The 16,735-nt window shown below is 37.3% G+C and overlaps 1 protein-coding gene across 2 annotated transcripts in view; it reads left to right on the top strand.

Annotated features, from left to right (window-relative positions):
* Window positions 1-16,735, top strand: part of Usp44 (ubiquitin specific peptidase 44) — a 29,103-nt gene continuing 12,368 nt past the window's right edge. The window contains exons 1-3 of one of the 2 annotated variants that reach the window (XM_005324445.4): window positions 1-86; window positions 10,893-12,384; window positions 15,877-16,072. In XM_005324445.4, coding sequence (XP_005324502.2) covers window positions 10,963-12,384; window positions 15,877-16,072 — 1,618 coding nt within the window. In that variant the 5' untranslated portion in view covers window positions 1-86; window positions 10,893-10,962. Of the gene's footprint in view, window positions 87-140; window positions 324-10,892; window positions 12,385-15,876; window positions 16,073-16,735 lie in introns of those variants that run through there. The other variant, XM_021725803.3, reaches the window with a different exon arrangement.

The raw sequence follows: 16,735 nt of genomic DNA on the forward strand, positions 1-16,735 counted from the left end.
CGTAGCCGCGGGACCTGCAGCCCCCGCCGCCGAACTGGGGCGCGGGCCGGGGGTGCGCGCTAAGATGGCCGCTCCGGCTCGGACCGGTGAGTGCGTGAGGGCGTGAGGGCGCGCGGCCGCGGCGGTTGGAGGAGCGGAGCCCCCTGCCGGAGCAGACGTCCGACGGGAGCCCAGGGGCCGGGAGGCACCTGGCGGCGCTTTCCCGCCGCGCAGGACGCAGGGGCTCCTGAGGGAGGGAGAGGGGGCTACGGAGCGAGCTGAGGGGCGCGCGGAGGCGGCGGCGGGTCCGGCGAATTTAGAATTGGCGCCTCTGGGAAGTTGCGGTGGGTCTTGCGATGCTCGGGCCAGTGTTCTGGGGACCACCTCACGAGGGCTCGGAGATGCTGCGTCCCCAGGGACCAGAGATCCTGGGCCGAAGCGGGCCGAGACTGGGGGTCTCGAAGGACTCGGAGGGGAGCTGTTCCCTGCCCTCGGGCGGGAGCGCCGAGGAATCGCGGTCGCGAATCAGAGCCGGCTAGGGCCCGGGGTTGCGCTCGCACGATGGAGAGAGAACCGCATCCTGCCCGAGGCTCTGATGACCGCAAAGTGATGCTCAAAGTCTCTGCGGCGCTTTTCGGGGGAGGTTTCTAGTGCCGTGTTTGGGAGGAAGGGGCTTCTCGGGATCTTCCTTCCCTCGGTCGGGTCCCTGCGCTGCCTGCACCTGCTGCCTCTTACAGACATTCCAGTTTTTGAAAACCAGCCTCCTCGAATCACTCCCGCTGGCCCTCGAGGGGGAGCAAGGCTAGTAGGCGCAACTCTTTTCGGGGGGCCCGAGAAACAGGTCAGTGTGGGGAGGAGGAAAACGCCTACTCAAGCTTCAGAGGAGGTGGGACCCACCCCACTAACCCCCATGAAAAGATAGCGAGAAATAACAATTGTTGCAGCGGCAGAGTTGAGCTGTTGTAAATTTCACTGGTAACTGGGTAGTTTTCTTGCAAATTTAATATTAGAAGGAAAGCCCTTTAGTAACAGGAGATTCACTTTCGCTCAAGCCCCCACCCCCTTTACACCTTAATTAGCAAATTAGCATGGAAATAAGACCTGGAGGCCCTCCACTGGAATTCCTTATTATCTGTTAAGTAGCTGCCTGTGGGGCAGAAGTAGGGGTGGACCCCGGAATTCCATTTTGCGCTGTCTTCAAAACCAGCACTTGGTGTAAACAAGAAAAAGACTTTGACTGTTCGACGTGATCCGATGCCGATCCATGCAGGAGTTAAAACACATGTTAATAGAATATTTCACAACTCGAAATTCAGGGTTTTATTTGTCCTAACAGAGATGAAACTTTGTATCCTTGGAACCTCATCCTTTTGTCCCTAATTTAGCATCTCAGGGAATTTGAAAGAGCCTGGAAACATTTTTGCCACTTTCCGGTTTTCTGTACCCACTCCGATTTCTGTGGCGTTTGTGATTTTGCGATTGGATGTCAGATTTTTCAATCCAGTATTTAATACTGTAGACTATTCAAATTGAAATTGAGACATTCTGATATTGAACAAATAGTCGAAAATGTTCAACTTTCTCATTGAACTATTTTAATTGTGCATCGATCTTTTTCTTCCAAAATCCTAATTGTTTGCAGTTTTTTAGCTTAAAGAATTTGAAGTGATTAACGAGTAGGCATTTAACATAATATTTAGTGGTATACTTTTTTGGAATATTTAAAATAGAAAAATCTATTGAAGATTTGGGTTACATATCTGAAATTTCTACCTAATTGCCCACCCTTTATAGATTATCCTGTTTGTAGTTTGAAAGAAAACTTATAGTACCAAACTTTTCATCTACGCAATTGAATCTTACTGAGTATTATAATATTTTGATGGTATTTAAGAAAATTATCTGCTGATTGGTCGTTTAAGGGCAGAATCTGACTGGCATCAGACAAACTACTTAGCCTGAAAGAAAAAAAAAAAAAAAAAAAACCCTGTGAATGTTGAGTTTGGTTTTTGAATGTTAGCAGTACAGAGAAGGGGAACTGTTTTGGCTTTTTGGTAGCAGGAAAAAAAAAAAAGGTGCTTTGAAGTTTTTTTTCTTTCCTGCAGTGTTAGGTAGAACAAACAAATTTTAATACATTTGTCCTTGGAGGGAGATTGAAGAGGCTGGGGCATATACTCAGGAGTAATCAATATGGGAAAGAAAGAAAATGTGTGCCAGATCATTTACTGACTCTAACAGGAGACACTTTTGCCATTAGGCCCACCCTAAATAGGTGAAAAGTAACTAAAATATAAGGAAATTCTGTAAATATGGGCTTTCTAGCAAAAAGATTATTGTAAGAAGTGTCCTGTATTCATAGCATTTTCAGATACCCTGAAAACTGAAATAATTCATTTTTAATTTTTTTAACCCATCACAAAGGGGGGGGGAAAAACCCTGATGTTAGGCCAAATCATAGATGTACTAGAACAACTGTTAGAATGTAGGCATTTTTATCCATCTGTACTGGAGAGGTTCCCCACCACTGATCTACATCCTCCACCTTTTTTTCCCCCCACAATTTATTTATTTAATGCGGTACTGAGGATCAAATCCAGTGCCTCCTGCATGCTCAGCGAGCACTCTACTTCTGAGCCACAACCCCAGCCCATCCTCCACCCTTTTATTTTGAGACTGGCTTTCCTTAGTTGCAGAGGCTAGTTTTATACTTTGAATCCTACTGCTTAAGTCTCCCAAATCGCTGGGGTTACAGGAATGAACCATCTTGCCCAATATGTTTAGTCATTTCATACACAAAATATTTGAACTCAATTACTGGACTTATAATAGAATGCTCAGGTTTTTTTTTTTTCTTCACGTTTTCCCCCATTGTTATGAAGTTAACTGCAGTAGGTTGATGTATAAATATGTTGGTGTGACACTGATAAAATTGCTCATGAACTAATTACTTGTAAGTAGGAGTTGGAAGTAAAGTATTCAGATAACCAGAGGAAGCCAGAACTTGTATTCTAGGGGTTTTATTTTAAAACACCTACAGCTAGAATCAGTCCCTGCTTCAAGAGAGCTATGTTGGAGACATAGGGAAGGCCCAGGAAAAAAAAAAGGGGGGGGGATATCCTTTATTATTTAATGAGGAGTTTCAAGCCAGATCAGGGTAATTATAGATTCTAGATTTCTAAAGGAAGAAAGAATAACCAAAGCCTTTTTAGGGATAAAGGAAAGGAAATACATCATGATTGACATGGAGAAGTGCCAAAGCACATAATAGGCATAATAGTGTACCTAAGAGAATTTGAGAGCCCATTGTGTTCATTTTGTTCAATAATTTGTTCATTCAAAAATAGCGAACCCCTTTCTGTGTACCAAGCACTGTGCTTGACCCTTGGTGTTTTACAAACATCTCTGAAGAGAACAGGGAACTATGATGGTTCCATGAAGTAAGTGGAAAATTGAAAACTTCTTGTAAGGAGTTACTAGGGTTTACCCTAATTACTACAAATTATGGATAAAACTGTTTTTTACTCTTATCCAAGTGCGTGTAATGATTATGGTGGTATGTAATTCTTAAAGCCTACTTCCTACTGAAATTATCATTTTCTCCTAGCTTTTATTATGGAAAACAACAACTCTTAGTACTTTTAATAACTTTTAGAGGATATATTTGTTACTGTTAAAAGAAACATAACTCCTTACAAAAATTATCTTTATCAAAGATTCAACATATGTCTGCTTCAGTTTACTTCTTCTCAGAGGTCTCAAGTGTTTTTTGTCGGGGTTTTTTGAGGGGAGGTTTTGTTTTGTTTTGGATTTTTGGTGCTGGGATTGAACCCCCAGGAGTGCTTTATCATTGAGCTATGTCCCCAGCCCTTTATACTTTGAGTCAGGACCTGACTAAACTGCTGAGGCTGCCTCAAACTTGGCGATCCTCCTGTCTCACCCTCACAAGTTGCTGGAATTTCAGGTGTGTGCCACTATGCCTGGTTTTCAGTGTTTTCTTTATTGAGATAAAGATAATTACTATGACACAATTTTTTATTCACTTTATTCCCAGTGGTACTTTTTTTTTTTTAAATTGAAGTACAATGTGTGTTTATACAAAATGTGCATGCCCATTTTCTATTAAAAACTAGTCCAGGGGGCTGGGCCAGAGAGCTCACAGCCCAGCGTAGAGCGCTCCAGCTACCGTGTGTGAGGCACCACGTTCAATCCTCAGCACCACATATAAATAAATAAAGGTATTGTGTCCATCTACAACTAAAAAATTTTTTAAAAAATTAAACTAATCTAGGGCTGGGGCTGTAGCTCAGTGGCAGAGCATTTGCCTAGCATTTGTGAGCCACTGGGTTCATTAGTACTGCATAAAAATAAATAAAGGCATTCTGTCCATATACAATACAAAAAAAAAAAATTAACAAACAAAACTACTCATGGAGTTGTAGTTCAGTGGTAGAGTGCTCACCTAGCAGTTAGGCACTGGGTTTGATCCTCAGCACCACATAAAAAATAAATAAAGATATCATGTCCACCTACAACTAAAATAAATAAATAAATATATTAGAAACTAGTCCATATCCCAGTTACAAAGAATTTTTAAAATTATACTTATCTAGGGCTGGGAATGTGGCTCAGGTGGTAGCTTGCTCGCCTAGCATGCGTGAGGCACTGAATTCGATTCTCAGAACCACATAAAAAAAAAAGATATTGTGTCCACCTAAACTAAAAAAAAAAAAAATGAATAAATATTTAAAAAATTATACTTATCTAAAATATGGTCATGTGTATATAAAAACATTTTAACAGGATGTGTGGGAAGTGACTAGTCACTGGTGAGAGTAGAAAAGTGCTACAATTTGAAAACTCTCATAAGCCAAATTAAGGAGTTTTAATTTTATAGCCTTACAATTTTATAATAATTGTAAAATTGTCCCTAGAAGACACTAAGAATTATATAAAATGTAAATATTATAGGAAGATCATGTAACTGCATGAGAGACCAGGGGGAGGTTATTAATAGAGCATAATTTATTTTGGCTTCTATTCAGATTTTAACATAGTTATTTACTTTTAATTTTTTTAGGAAGATGCATTAGCCATTATCCTCATTCTTTTCACTTTATTAAATGGTAATTTAGTTTGTCTGGTTGGGGTTTATTTTCACAGTAACTTGCCTGATATTTCTTTAAACATTTTTTTAAAAGGACGGAATCTAAAAATTGAGCCATTAGATTATGTGATTCATACTATTGACATCCGTTCTCCTGTAGGAATCTCCAATGCTTATAACTGTATTTTACCATTCCATGCTTTCCTTCCAAGTGTTTTTAAGATATTAAGGTAAAAAGGTGTGGTCAGCTGAAAAAAAATCATTAGTTTGAAGGTAACTAGAGTTTATAGTGAAATATTGATATTTGAAGTAAGAAAGCTTAGCTACCTTTCTAAATTGGGGGAGGAATGCTACTGGGCATTTTAACCTTGGGGCATTCTATCACTGAGCTCTATCACCAGCCCTATTCTTTTTATTTATTTATTTATTTATTTGTCTGTCTATTTATTTATTTATTTTTGAGGCAAGGTCTTTAAAGTTAGCATGTATGGGGTTTTTTTAAAATATGTTTTTTAGTTGTCAGTGGACCTTTATTTATATGCTGTGCTAAGAATGGAACTTAGTGTCTCATGCATGCTACACAAGCCTGCTATCACTGAGCCACAATCCCAGCCCAGCATATATGGTTTTAAAAAGCCATTCAGTCGCTACTATTTTGAATTTCAAGTGTGAAACATTTTTAAATGCATGAAAAGATAATACAGATAATTTAAATTCTTACTATAGAGATTGTTCAGAATATCTTATTGTATGATGCTTTTGTATAGGTACAAATAATATTTTGTCAGAATCTGCATATGGCATATAGAAATGTTTTTATTATATTTCTTTAAAATGAATATACCATGGGACTGGGGTTGTAGCTCAGCGGTAGATCACTTGCCTTGCATGCCTGAGGCACTGGGTTCAAAACTCCACACCACATAAAAAGAAAGAAAGAAAGATATTGTGTCCATCTACAACTAAAAATATATTTTTTAAAAGAATGAATATACTGCCAAAAAATCATAAATCTGATGTGCTGGAGCCAGAGTTAATAGCTTCCCAGCAGTGAATTAACAAATGAAAAGAAAGGGCTCTGGATCCAGTAGGGAAAAATAGGAAGTGTCAAGTTAATACTACCATCCTCCTTGCTTTTCCTCTAAGCTTTTAGATCTTTGATGAGGCCTCTTTGGGGATATCATCCATCCTAACTGTCTCTGAGCATTGGCTCTAGGCAGGAAAGCAAACAGATTTTGGGGGGCAGCTGCCTACCTCTTTAGCACCTATTTGCTCCCTCCTTTCCCCTAGTCATTCACCCCACTACTGGCTTCATTTATAAGTGGAGGGCATAAGTGGGACCCCCTCCTCTAAAATAATAATCTCATGATCTGTCATTCTGGTTTCACATCTTTGGATCTTAAAAAGATTTTTGAGAGACCTCTTTTAAAATGTAAATTCGTGTGGGAGAGGTCAGACCTTAGTTCTTAGCTAACATCTTGATTTCAGTCAGTATTTTACTTGGTTGAGAATGGACTCATAGCTAAAAGTGATCAACTCAAAACTAGAATTAGTATTAGTATTACTAGCAACTACAATGTATTAAGTGCCATATTATTAAATGTCAGAAATCTTCAATGGATATGTATATATATATATATATATATATATATATATATATATACACAATATATATAAATATATATATAAAAATAAATATATAAATTCCTTCAACAACCTACTGGTATTATTACTAGTATTTTACAGATTAAAAAAAATGGTATGTAGAACATGTAGTAAATGCATTCAAGGGTTAAACTTAAACATTTGGATTTCAAAGCATGCCCTTCAGCCATTTTGCTGAGATACCTCTCCCCTACTACAGCACCTCTCAAAGAAATGATATGTCATCAAGATATCACTCTTTTTCACAGTCTTGCATTGAGTAGACTCATGTGTTCAACTACAGATACCATTTCCTGTTGAAGGTCAAGGACCTTGCCCTCATCCAAATATATTTTTTAGTAACAATTTCAGTGAAACAGATAAATTTCCTTGTAACTAAGGGAATAAATTTGTAGAATAGAAAAGGGAATAAAGAGGCTAGGGACAACTTAGCCTCTATTTACAGCACTATCTTTTTCAACTGTTTTTTTACTTAAAACATACAACTAACATGTGTATTCTTTTTAGAAATTTGAAAATTTGGATTAATAAAGAGAAAATATGATAATTTTTTGTCTCATTACCCAGCAGTAACCCCAGAATAAATATGTATATTCTTTCTAGGCGTTTTTCTACTCACTATTCTTTTCTGAATGTGTATACGGTGTTAACTCATTCCACCTCTTTAAAAAATTTTTAAATAATTTTCTTTGCATGTAAATAAATAGCATTCTCCTTTTCTCCTCTGAAAATGTTTAAAGTAATTATTGTCTTTGATTTGCCAGAAACATAATGCTTAAATAAATTTTCTCTGCATTTTTAATTCAGTACATTTTGAATGGAAAGAGAAACTTAAATTCTCCCTTTAACTTCCAAATTGAATCAGTTCCCTTATGCAGTGTTTAAGCACTGAGTCTACCTCTGCTCCCTTTTTCAAAACTGCTACAGCTTTAATTTCTGGATTTCTAGAGTCTCTTTATTCTTTCATCCCTCTTCCAGATCTGTTCGCCATTCAGATCTCTCTTTAACCTACAAATCTGATCATGTCAATTCTCCACTACAGAATTTTTCAGTGGCTCTATATTGCCCTTACAGCCTAGGAGCAAATCTCCAAGACCCAGGTACCAGGGAGTGGGTCTAGAAGGGCAGTTTGGAGTATGTGAAGGCTCAAACATCCTCTTGGCCCTGCCAACTCCACATAAGTGTAAGTGGGAGAGGTTCAGAGCAAGGGTCTACTGACCTTATTTCCTTTTGGTCCCCGATTGTCTGGGTCTAGAAGCAGATTGCTGCTGTGTGTGTTTAGTAAACTTCCATGGCAGTAAAGATAGAATTGGAGACCATTTAAGGAGCCTCATTGCAATAGTCCAGGTAAGATTTGTTTGTGGCTTGGATCAGGTTGGTTGAAAAAGAGATGAGTACCGGGGATTGGACTCAGGGATACTTAACCACTGAGTCACATCCCCAGCCTTGTGTTGTATTTTATTTAGAGACCGTGTCTCACTGACTTGCTTAGTGCCTTGCAGTTGCCTAGACTGGCTTTGAACTCTCAATTCTCCTATCTCAGCCTCCCAAGCCACTGGGATTATAGGTTTGCACCACTGTGCCTGGCAGATTCTAGATATATTTTGGAAGTAGAGTGAACCATTTTTCCTGAAGGATTGGTGTGAAGAGAAAATCAGGTATGACTGTAAGGTATTTTGCTTTAGTTACTGGAAGGATATAAGATAACAGAGTATGTTAGTCATTAATGTCTCATTAGCAACCATTATTGAATCCTAGGAGTTCTAATAAAATAGTATGTATGACCAGATTTTAGAACTCAGGAAATTTTTAGGGGAGAGAAGTGAATTTAAAATGGGTGGGCTGGGGATGTGGCTCAAGCGGTAGCGCGCTCGCCTGGTATGCGTGCGACCCAAGTTCGATCCTCAGCACCACATACCAACAAAGATGTTGTGTCCACCGAGAACTGAAAAATAAATATTAAAAAAACTCTCTCTCTCTCTCTATATATATATATAATATATATATAAATATTAAAAAAACTCTCTCTCTATATATATATAATATATATATTATATATATTAGATATATATATATATCTCCACTCTCTCTCTAAAAAAAAGATCTTTAAAAAAATAAATAAATAAAATAAAATGGGTATTTGAAATGTGTTCACATGCGCAAGTTGGTACTGGCATGAGTTAAGTCATGCTTAGTAGGACTGATATCTAAAAGGAGGCTCTGATAGCTAGGAGATTTTACAAAGAGAAGTAGGAGAGACCGAAACCAGCTTTACCTTTGCAGTTTTCATAGGGCTCTGGAGATGGCACTTGAAAGTACCATTGAAATTCATGTCATCTTATTGCCCTTAAAATTTAAAGCATGGTCATGTTACATATGATGTTAATTTTCTCTATCTAGGTTCTCATCTGCACCCTGAAATTTGGCTTCAATTTATGTTAAACCAATGAAAAATGGCTCATAATCACTAGCTTGGTTTTTTTTTTTGTTTTAATTTGTCAATGAACCTTTATTTTATTTATTTATATGCAGTGCTGAAAATTGAATCCAGGATCTCACATGCTAGCAAGTGCTCTACTATTGAGCCACAATCCTAACCCTATCACTAGTTTCTAATACATTTTTTTCTTATTATTTTAAGTATCTATAACAGAAATGCTCCTGACTTTAACTTATAAAGGAGCAAGTTGTATATTAAAAATTATGTAGGCCTTTAAAACAGAAAGTTTATAAACAGGGCTTGGTGGTGCATACCAGTACTCCTAGCTACGCTAGAGACTGAGGAAGGAAGATTGCCAGTCTCAGCCATTGAGCGAGACCCTGTCAAAAAAAAAAAAAAAAAAAAGGGCTGGGGGAAATATGTAGGTCAGTGGTGAGCCCTTGCCTAGCAGGTATGAGGTCAATCAATCCCCAGCACTGTTAAAAAAGAAAAAGGAATACGCTTCTAATTTCAGATATGCTTAGTCTTGCTAAAATGTAATGGCTCATTATATTGCCATCCACTTCATATTCTTTCTCTTTACTCTTTGTTTACACATATTTTTACATTCCTGAGAATATTCAAACATAAAAACATACTCTTTCTCCTGAAGGCAAATTGTCAGGTCTGTCAAATAAGAGTATGTTATGCAGCCATAATTAAAAGTAATCATTGATTTACTAAGTGGAAAGACAAGTTTAATATAATTAAGTCAAATATTTAACTTAAATAAATAGAATATTAAAACTTATTCACTGTAGCTGCAGTTTATGGAGTATTTATCATGAGTCAAATAAACGTTTGTTATCTCTCTCAATCCTTGAACAGTTCTAATGAAGTTAGGATGATTTTTCTCTTTTTTTTTAATAGATGAAGTTTAGAAACATTAAAACCTTCTTGAACTTTAAAACTTTCTTAAAATATGAATCACAAATAGAATTCCAACACATGCTTTTAACTATGATTATGCTTTGGTAACTCCACATGGGCCTCAGAATGTTAGTAAATATCAGTGAGAGATATATTTGGGTTTTGCCATCCCCAGTGTTTAAGAAGAGCAATGTTTTAGGAACTGCCAGCAAACTAATGGGTAAAGAGGATAGATCTTGTTCCGATTTAGTGAAAAGTGGCCACTACCCATTTTTCACCACTAGATGGTGGCAGAAAATTAAACACAAAAGTTTTAAAGGGAAAGTAAAGTATGTGTTTGTTTTGTTTTTATATTTTTAATTGTAGGTACAATACCAAAGTATTTGGGGGTTTTTTGGGGGGGGGCAGGGGGTGGTGCTGGGGATTGAACTCAACCACTGAGCCACATCGCTAGCCCTATTTTGTATTTTATTTAGAGACAAGGTCTCACTGAGTTACTTATAGCATCTCACCCTTGCTGAGGCTGGCTTTGAACTTGCGATCCTCCTGCTGCTGGAATTATAGGTGTGCACTACTGCACCGGGCCCAAAGTATGTGTTTTTTAAGAGCAAAGTGAGTGAGAGATTAGGGAAACCAGAAGTAAAGGGAGAGGGAAAATTACATACGATCTTACGACAAGCAGCTCAGAAATTAGAAGCAGAGAGAACAGATTTACACTATTCTTATGAATATACCTTATAAAAAAGGAATATTCTTGACTTGCCTTTTATTAAAAATTGACATTGTTCTGCTTAGTTTTCAGGTTCTTCAAGTGTTGTGAACAGAGAGTCGTTTGGATTATGTGTTTCTCAGACAGACTGAATAAATGCTAACAATGGATAAGTGCAAACACGTTGGGCAGTTGCAGCTTGCTCCAGACCATTCCATCCTCAACCCTCAGAAATGGTATTGTGTGGACTGCAATACAACTGAATCTATTTGGGCTTGCCTCAGCTGTTCTCATGTTGCCTGTGGACGATATATTGAAGAGCATGCACTCAAGCACTTTCAAGAAAGCAGTCATCCTGTTGCACTGGAAGTGAATGAGATGTATGTTTTTTGTTATCTTTGTGATGATTATGTTCTTAATGATAATGCAACTGGAGACCTGAAGTTACTACGAAGTACTTTAAGTGCAATCAAAAGCCAAAATTATCACAGTACAACTCGTAGTGGAAGAGTTTTACGGTCTGTGGATACAAGTGACAATTCTTTCTTCTTACATGATGGCACCCAATCTCTGCTTCAAAATGAAGATCAAATGTGTACTGCCCTTTGGCACAGAAGAAGAATGCTCATGGGTAAAATCTTTCGAACTTGGTTTGAACAATCACCCATTGGGAAAAAAAGGCAAGAACAATTTCAGGAAAAGATAGCAAAAAGAGAAGTGAAAAAAAGACACCAGGAATTAGAGTATCAAGTGAAAGCAGAATTAGATAGTATGCCTCCAAGAAAGAGTTTACGTTTGCAAGGTCTAATTAAGTCCACCACCATTGAAATAGTTCCTGTTGAAGTACCACCACAAACTCCACTATCACCAGCAAAAGATAAAGTCATTTCTACCTCAGAAGATGTGAGATTTAAAAAAGGCAGTGACTCTCCAGTCAAACGAAGACCAATAGGAACTCCTGGTGTAACAGGATTGAGAAATTTGGGAAATACTTGCTATATGAATTCTGTTCTTCAGGTATTGAGTCATTTACTTATTTTTCGACAGTGTTTTTTAAAACTTGATCTGAACCAATGGCTTACTGTGACTGCTAGTGATAAGACAAGATCTTATAAGCATCCACCCATAACAGATACAGTAGTATATCAAATGAATGAATGCCAAGAAAAAGATACAGGCTTGGTTTGCTCCAGACATCCAAGTTTATCATCAGGACTAAGTGGTGGGGCATCAAAAAGTAGAAATATGGAACTTATTCAGCCAAGGGAGCCAAGTTCACAGTACATTTCTCTTTGTCATGAATTGCATACTTTGTTTCAAGTCATGTGGTCTGGAAAGTGGGCGCTGGTCTCACCATTTGCTATGCTTCACTCAGTGTGGAGGGTAATTCCTGCTTTTCGTGGTTATGCCCAACAAGATGCTCAGGAATTTCTTTGTGAACTTTTGGATAAAATACAACATGAACTAGAGACAACTGGTACCAGGTTACCAGCTCTCATCCCCACTTCCCAAAGGAAACTTATCAAACAGGTTCTAAATGTCGTAAATAATATTTTTCATGGACAACTTCTTAGTCAGGTATGGATTTTTTAAAATCTTATTTTCATCTTGAATTTGTAAAGTACCAGAAATGCACATTCTGTATGCATCAAGGTTGAGCTTGTTCCACTTTAGGTCAAAATGGATTGGTTTTATGAGTGTGTATAAAGAAGTCATTTACAGTTTTTTCCTTCATGTATCGTTGGAAAATAGTTATGTGTTCATGGAATGAGAAGCTTTTTGAGGGGAGGGGGAAATTAGGAAACAGAACTTTCTAGGTAAATAATAATACATTCATTCCAGGGGATTAAAGATACTAATGTTCTGTAATACGAGTGGTGTACACTTAAGCAATTTCTTTTTCTTTCGCTCTTTCTTTTTGGGAGGTGGGGGTGGGGCAGTGTATGTGGCATTGGAGACTTAACCCAGGTGTGCTCTATCACTGAGCTACGCCCTGGCCCTTTTTTATTTTTGAGACAGGGTCTCACTAAGTTACTGAGGATGGCCTCAAATTTGTGATCTTCCTGCCTCAGCCTCCCAAGTCATGAGATTACAGGTGTGTGCTACCCTGCCCAGCTAATACTTGAGCAAGTTCAGGGATCCTTGGAGTACTTTCTGTAAAGTCAGAGGGTCAGAGTCTTTTACAAGTAGGTAGGAAAATTTTAAGATAGACAAATGTAATTTTATCTAGAGTAATAATCCTAAATGGGTTTTCCTCTATTTTAGTTACTGCTATAACAGTTTCCTCTCTTGTAAAATGTTTCAGCTACAAACACAGATTCTAATTGAAGGCTCTCTATAATGAATGAACTGTTACTAGAAGTGGACTCTCTTCTTCTCTATAGCACACAGCTTTGCTTTTATTTTAACTGAAAAAATTAGGCCTTTAGGTCATCTTCTTCCCCCTGTACACCTAGCTGTATTTTTCAGTTCAACTTTCCATTATGATACCACCTTTGGGGGGTTTTTTGTTTGTTTTGTCTATCTTTTATGGTGCTGGGAATTGAACCCAGGGCCTTGTGCATGTGAGGCAAGCACTCTACCAACTGAGCTGTATCCCCAGCCCCCTTCCTTTTGTTTTTATAGAACACTTTTCTAGAATGTTTCTTTAAATAGTTCAGATGCAGTTCTTATAAGGAATAACTGAAATTTCAGTTTAATGTTTCAGAAATATAAAGATTCAACATTATACCAATTAGCAAATAAGGGCTAACTTTTTTGTCAGGCTCTTTTTTTTTGTACCAGGGATTGAACCCAGGATTGCTTAACCACTGAGTCATGTCCCCAGCCCCTTTTTATATTTTATTTTGAGAGAGGTTCTAATAAGTTGCTGAGGCTGGTTTTGAACTTGTGATCCTCTTGCCTCAGCCTCACAAGCTGCTGACATTAAGGCATGTACCACTGCGCCTGGCCAGTCATTTTTATCTTTTCTATGCAAAAGCTTTCAAATATACTGTAAGTAGAAAATCTGTATAATATAGGAATTATATAGTAGAAAAAACATTCCCTTTCTTGTCCCATATCGGCATAATTGGTAAAACTTAATATTTTGACATAATTCCTTCTAATCTTTTTTCCTGCACATATTTTGTACCATAATTGACTTCAATTTAATATTAATATTAAATTAATATTGTAAGGCTTTTCCATAGTCATTAAAAATATTTGATCATTGTTTTTAGCTGCTTGGGAGGCTGCGGCTAAAGGATAGCCAAGTTTAAGGCCAGCTAAGGCAACTTAGCAAGACCCTGTCTTAAAATTTTAAAAATTTTGAAAAGGATTAGAGATGTAGTAGCTGAGTGTAAAGCAGCACCTCTGGGTTAAATTCCAAGTATTCCCTCCCTCACACACATGAATTGATCATTCTTTTCAAAACATTTTAGTGTCCATTATATGTTTGTTTGTACCCTAACTTTAATCCCTATTTGACTTTCAGATTTTGTCATTATTATAATATCATGATAAATTAATGTAGTTTTTCTGATGATCTCTTTATGACCAAGTCCTAGAAATAGAAGTACTTTATCAAAAGTTAGGACTTTTGATACTTAATGAAAACATTTTTTTCAGAAAGATTTTTACCATTTTATATTTCCAGGAGTGTGAGAATGTCTGTTTTCCCCTCTTTTTCCTTTATAAATGAACTTTGAAATTAATGAAAATTGTTACACAAACTTTGCTTCTCTTAACCCATATTGGGAGCAAGGACAATTGCTGGGGATTGAACCCAGGGCCTTACACATGCTAAGCCCATGCTATACCACTAATCTACACCTCAAGCCCCTTTTCCTTTTAAACGTGTAATAAACTCAGAAAACTGGTTCACAGGAGATTCCAACAGTTGCTTTTATTTCTTTTCTTTTTATTCAAGAAACTTCTCAAAAGGTCAAGCCTGGTGCTAATGAGTCCCCAGACTAAACACCAAGAGTGTTCTTTGTGTCAGTTTGTTATATCTAAAACCTGTAGTAGAACTGGCTTCTTCTTTTTGTTGCCCATGCCAGGAATGTAGCTTATATGAAAGAGTTCCTTTGTGATATTTGTTATTGTTAGCCCTTAGTCTGTCTTCAAATATGTGCAGGATTGGTGGCATTAAATCCTGTTGTATGTTTCAGTGAAGTTACTTTTTTTTTTCCTTCCCTTCCATTTACTGTGTTGCTATATAAGTTGTTAGAATACTTTTTTTGTGGTTTTGTGGGGGTTTTTTGTTTGTTTTGTTTTTGTTTTTTTTCATGCTGGGGATTGAACCCAGGGCCTTCTTGGTGCATGCTAGGCAAATGCTTTACCACTGGCCTACATCCCCAACCCTTTCTAGGTTTTTTATATTTGGATAGGGATTATATGTAACTTAAGTGAAAATATGATAATATTTATATGTATTCTTTTGAAATTACTAGTTGGTAGGGCTTCAAAATCTGCATAATGAAATTTACCAATAGTGTTTTACTTGTACTGTGTTTAAGATGGTGTATTGAAATGCTAGGAGTATAACTCAGTTCTGGAGTATATGCCATGTGAGATGACCTGAGTTCGATCCCCAGCAAGCACCCTGCCCCCCATAAAAGATGGGTGGGTTTAGAGGTTATAGGATTTGGGGTGATAAAGACAATCAGTAGAAGATGAAGGAAAAAGGGCAAAGGACCTGGTGCCTAATAACATAAAATATGTTAAATTAAGTGCATATAAATATATTTGTGATGTGTATTTATGTATACACACAATATGTGTACACAGACACAATGTATGCCTATCAAATGAGCTTAAGTTAGAACTTTTGCGTAAGTTCTAGATTTGACTTGCATTGGGGCTTTTTGAAGGCCTCATAGTTGAAGCACACTAGTTCATAATGGGTTTAATGATAATCTTTTGGAAAGAAAAATTAGAATTTTTCTAACAAGAATATAAAGCCAGTAATTCAGCATTTTAATGATGCATTTTAGAAGAAATACTTATGAATTGTCAATGACCTCTAAGTGAAAGGAATTGGTGTTTCAACAGAATTGTAATCTGAGTAACTAATATTTGTATTTACAGGTTACATGTCTTGCATGTGACAACAAATCAAATACTATAGAACCTTTCTGGGATTTGTCACTAGAATTTCCAGAAAGATACCAATTCAGTGGAAAAGATATTGCTTCCCAGCCATGTCTGGTTACTGAAATGTTGGCCAAATTTACAGAAACTGAAGTTTTAGAAGGAAAAATCTACGTATGTGACCAGTGTAACTGTGAGTACAGAATATTTTCTGCTTTTCTAAGATTAACACAAGTGAGAAGAAGCTAGAAGAAATTCCTTAAGTGAAAATTCATGTTTTTAGTTCATCAGAAGAAATTAGACTAGACATCTTTACTATATAGTTGGCATTTATGAACTATTTTGCCTTATTGATGACATTAAACAATTTTTTATCCTATAGTCACTTGAGAGAAGAAATTCATAAAATAAGAAATTTAAATTTGACATGTAGGGGCTGGGGATGTGGCTCAAGCGGTAGCGTGCTCGCCTGGCATGCGTGCGGCCCGGGTTCGATCCTCAGCACCACATACAAACGAAGATGTTGTGTCCGCCAAGAACTAAGAAAAAATAAATAAATGTTAAAATTCTCTCTCTCTCTCTCTCTCTCTCTCTCTCTCTCTCTCTCTCTCTCTCTCTCTGTCCCCCCCTCTCTCTCACTCTCTCTTTAAATAAATAAATAAATAAATAAATAAATTTGACATGTAGAGTACAATAAAGTGGCAAAGGAAAGCATACCACATGAATGAAATTTGCTTTATGACAGTTTTGCTATATATCAAAACATTGTTATGTAGATTATGTATTTACATATTTATTAGAAAATAATATGTAGCTGAATTATTACTATGTCAGTTGGCTTCATAAAAACAGATTC

The sequence above is a fragment of the Ictidomys tridecemlineatus genome, chromosome 6 (genome assembly GCF_052094955.1).
Source record: "Ictidomys tridecemlineatus isolate mIctTri1 chromosome 6, mIctTri1.hap1, whole genome shotgun sequence".
Taxonomy (NCBI): domain Eukaryota; kingdom Metazoa; phylum Chordata; class Mammalia; order Rodentia; family Sciuridae; genus Ictidomys; species Ictidomys tridecemlineatus.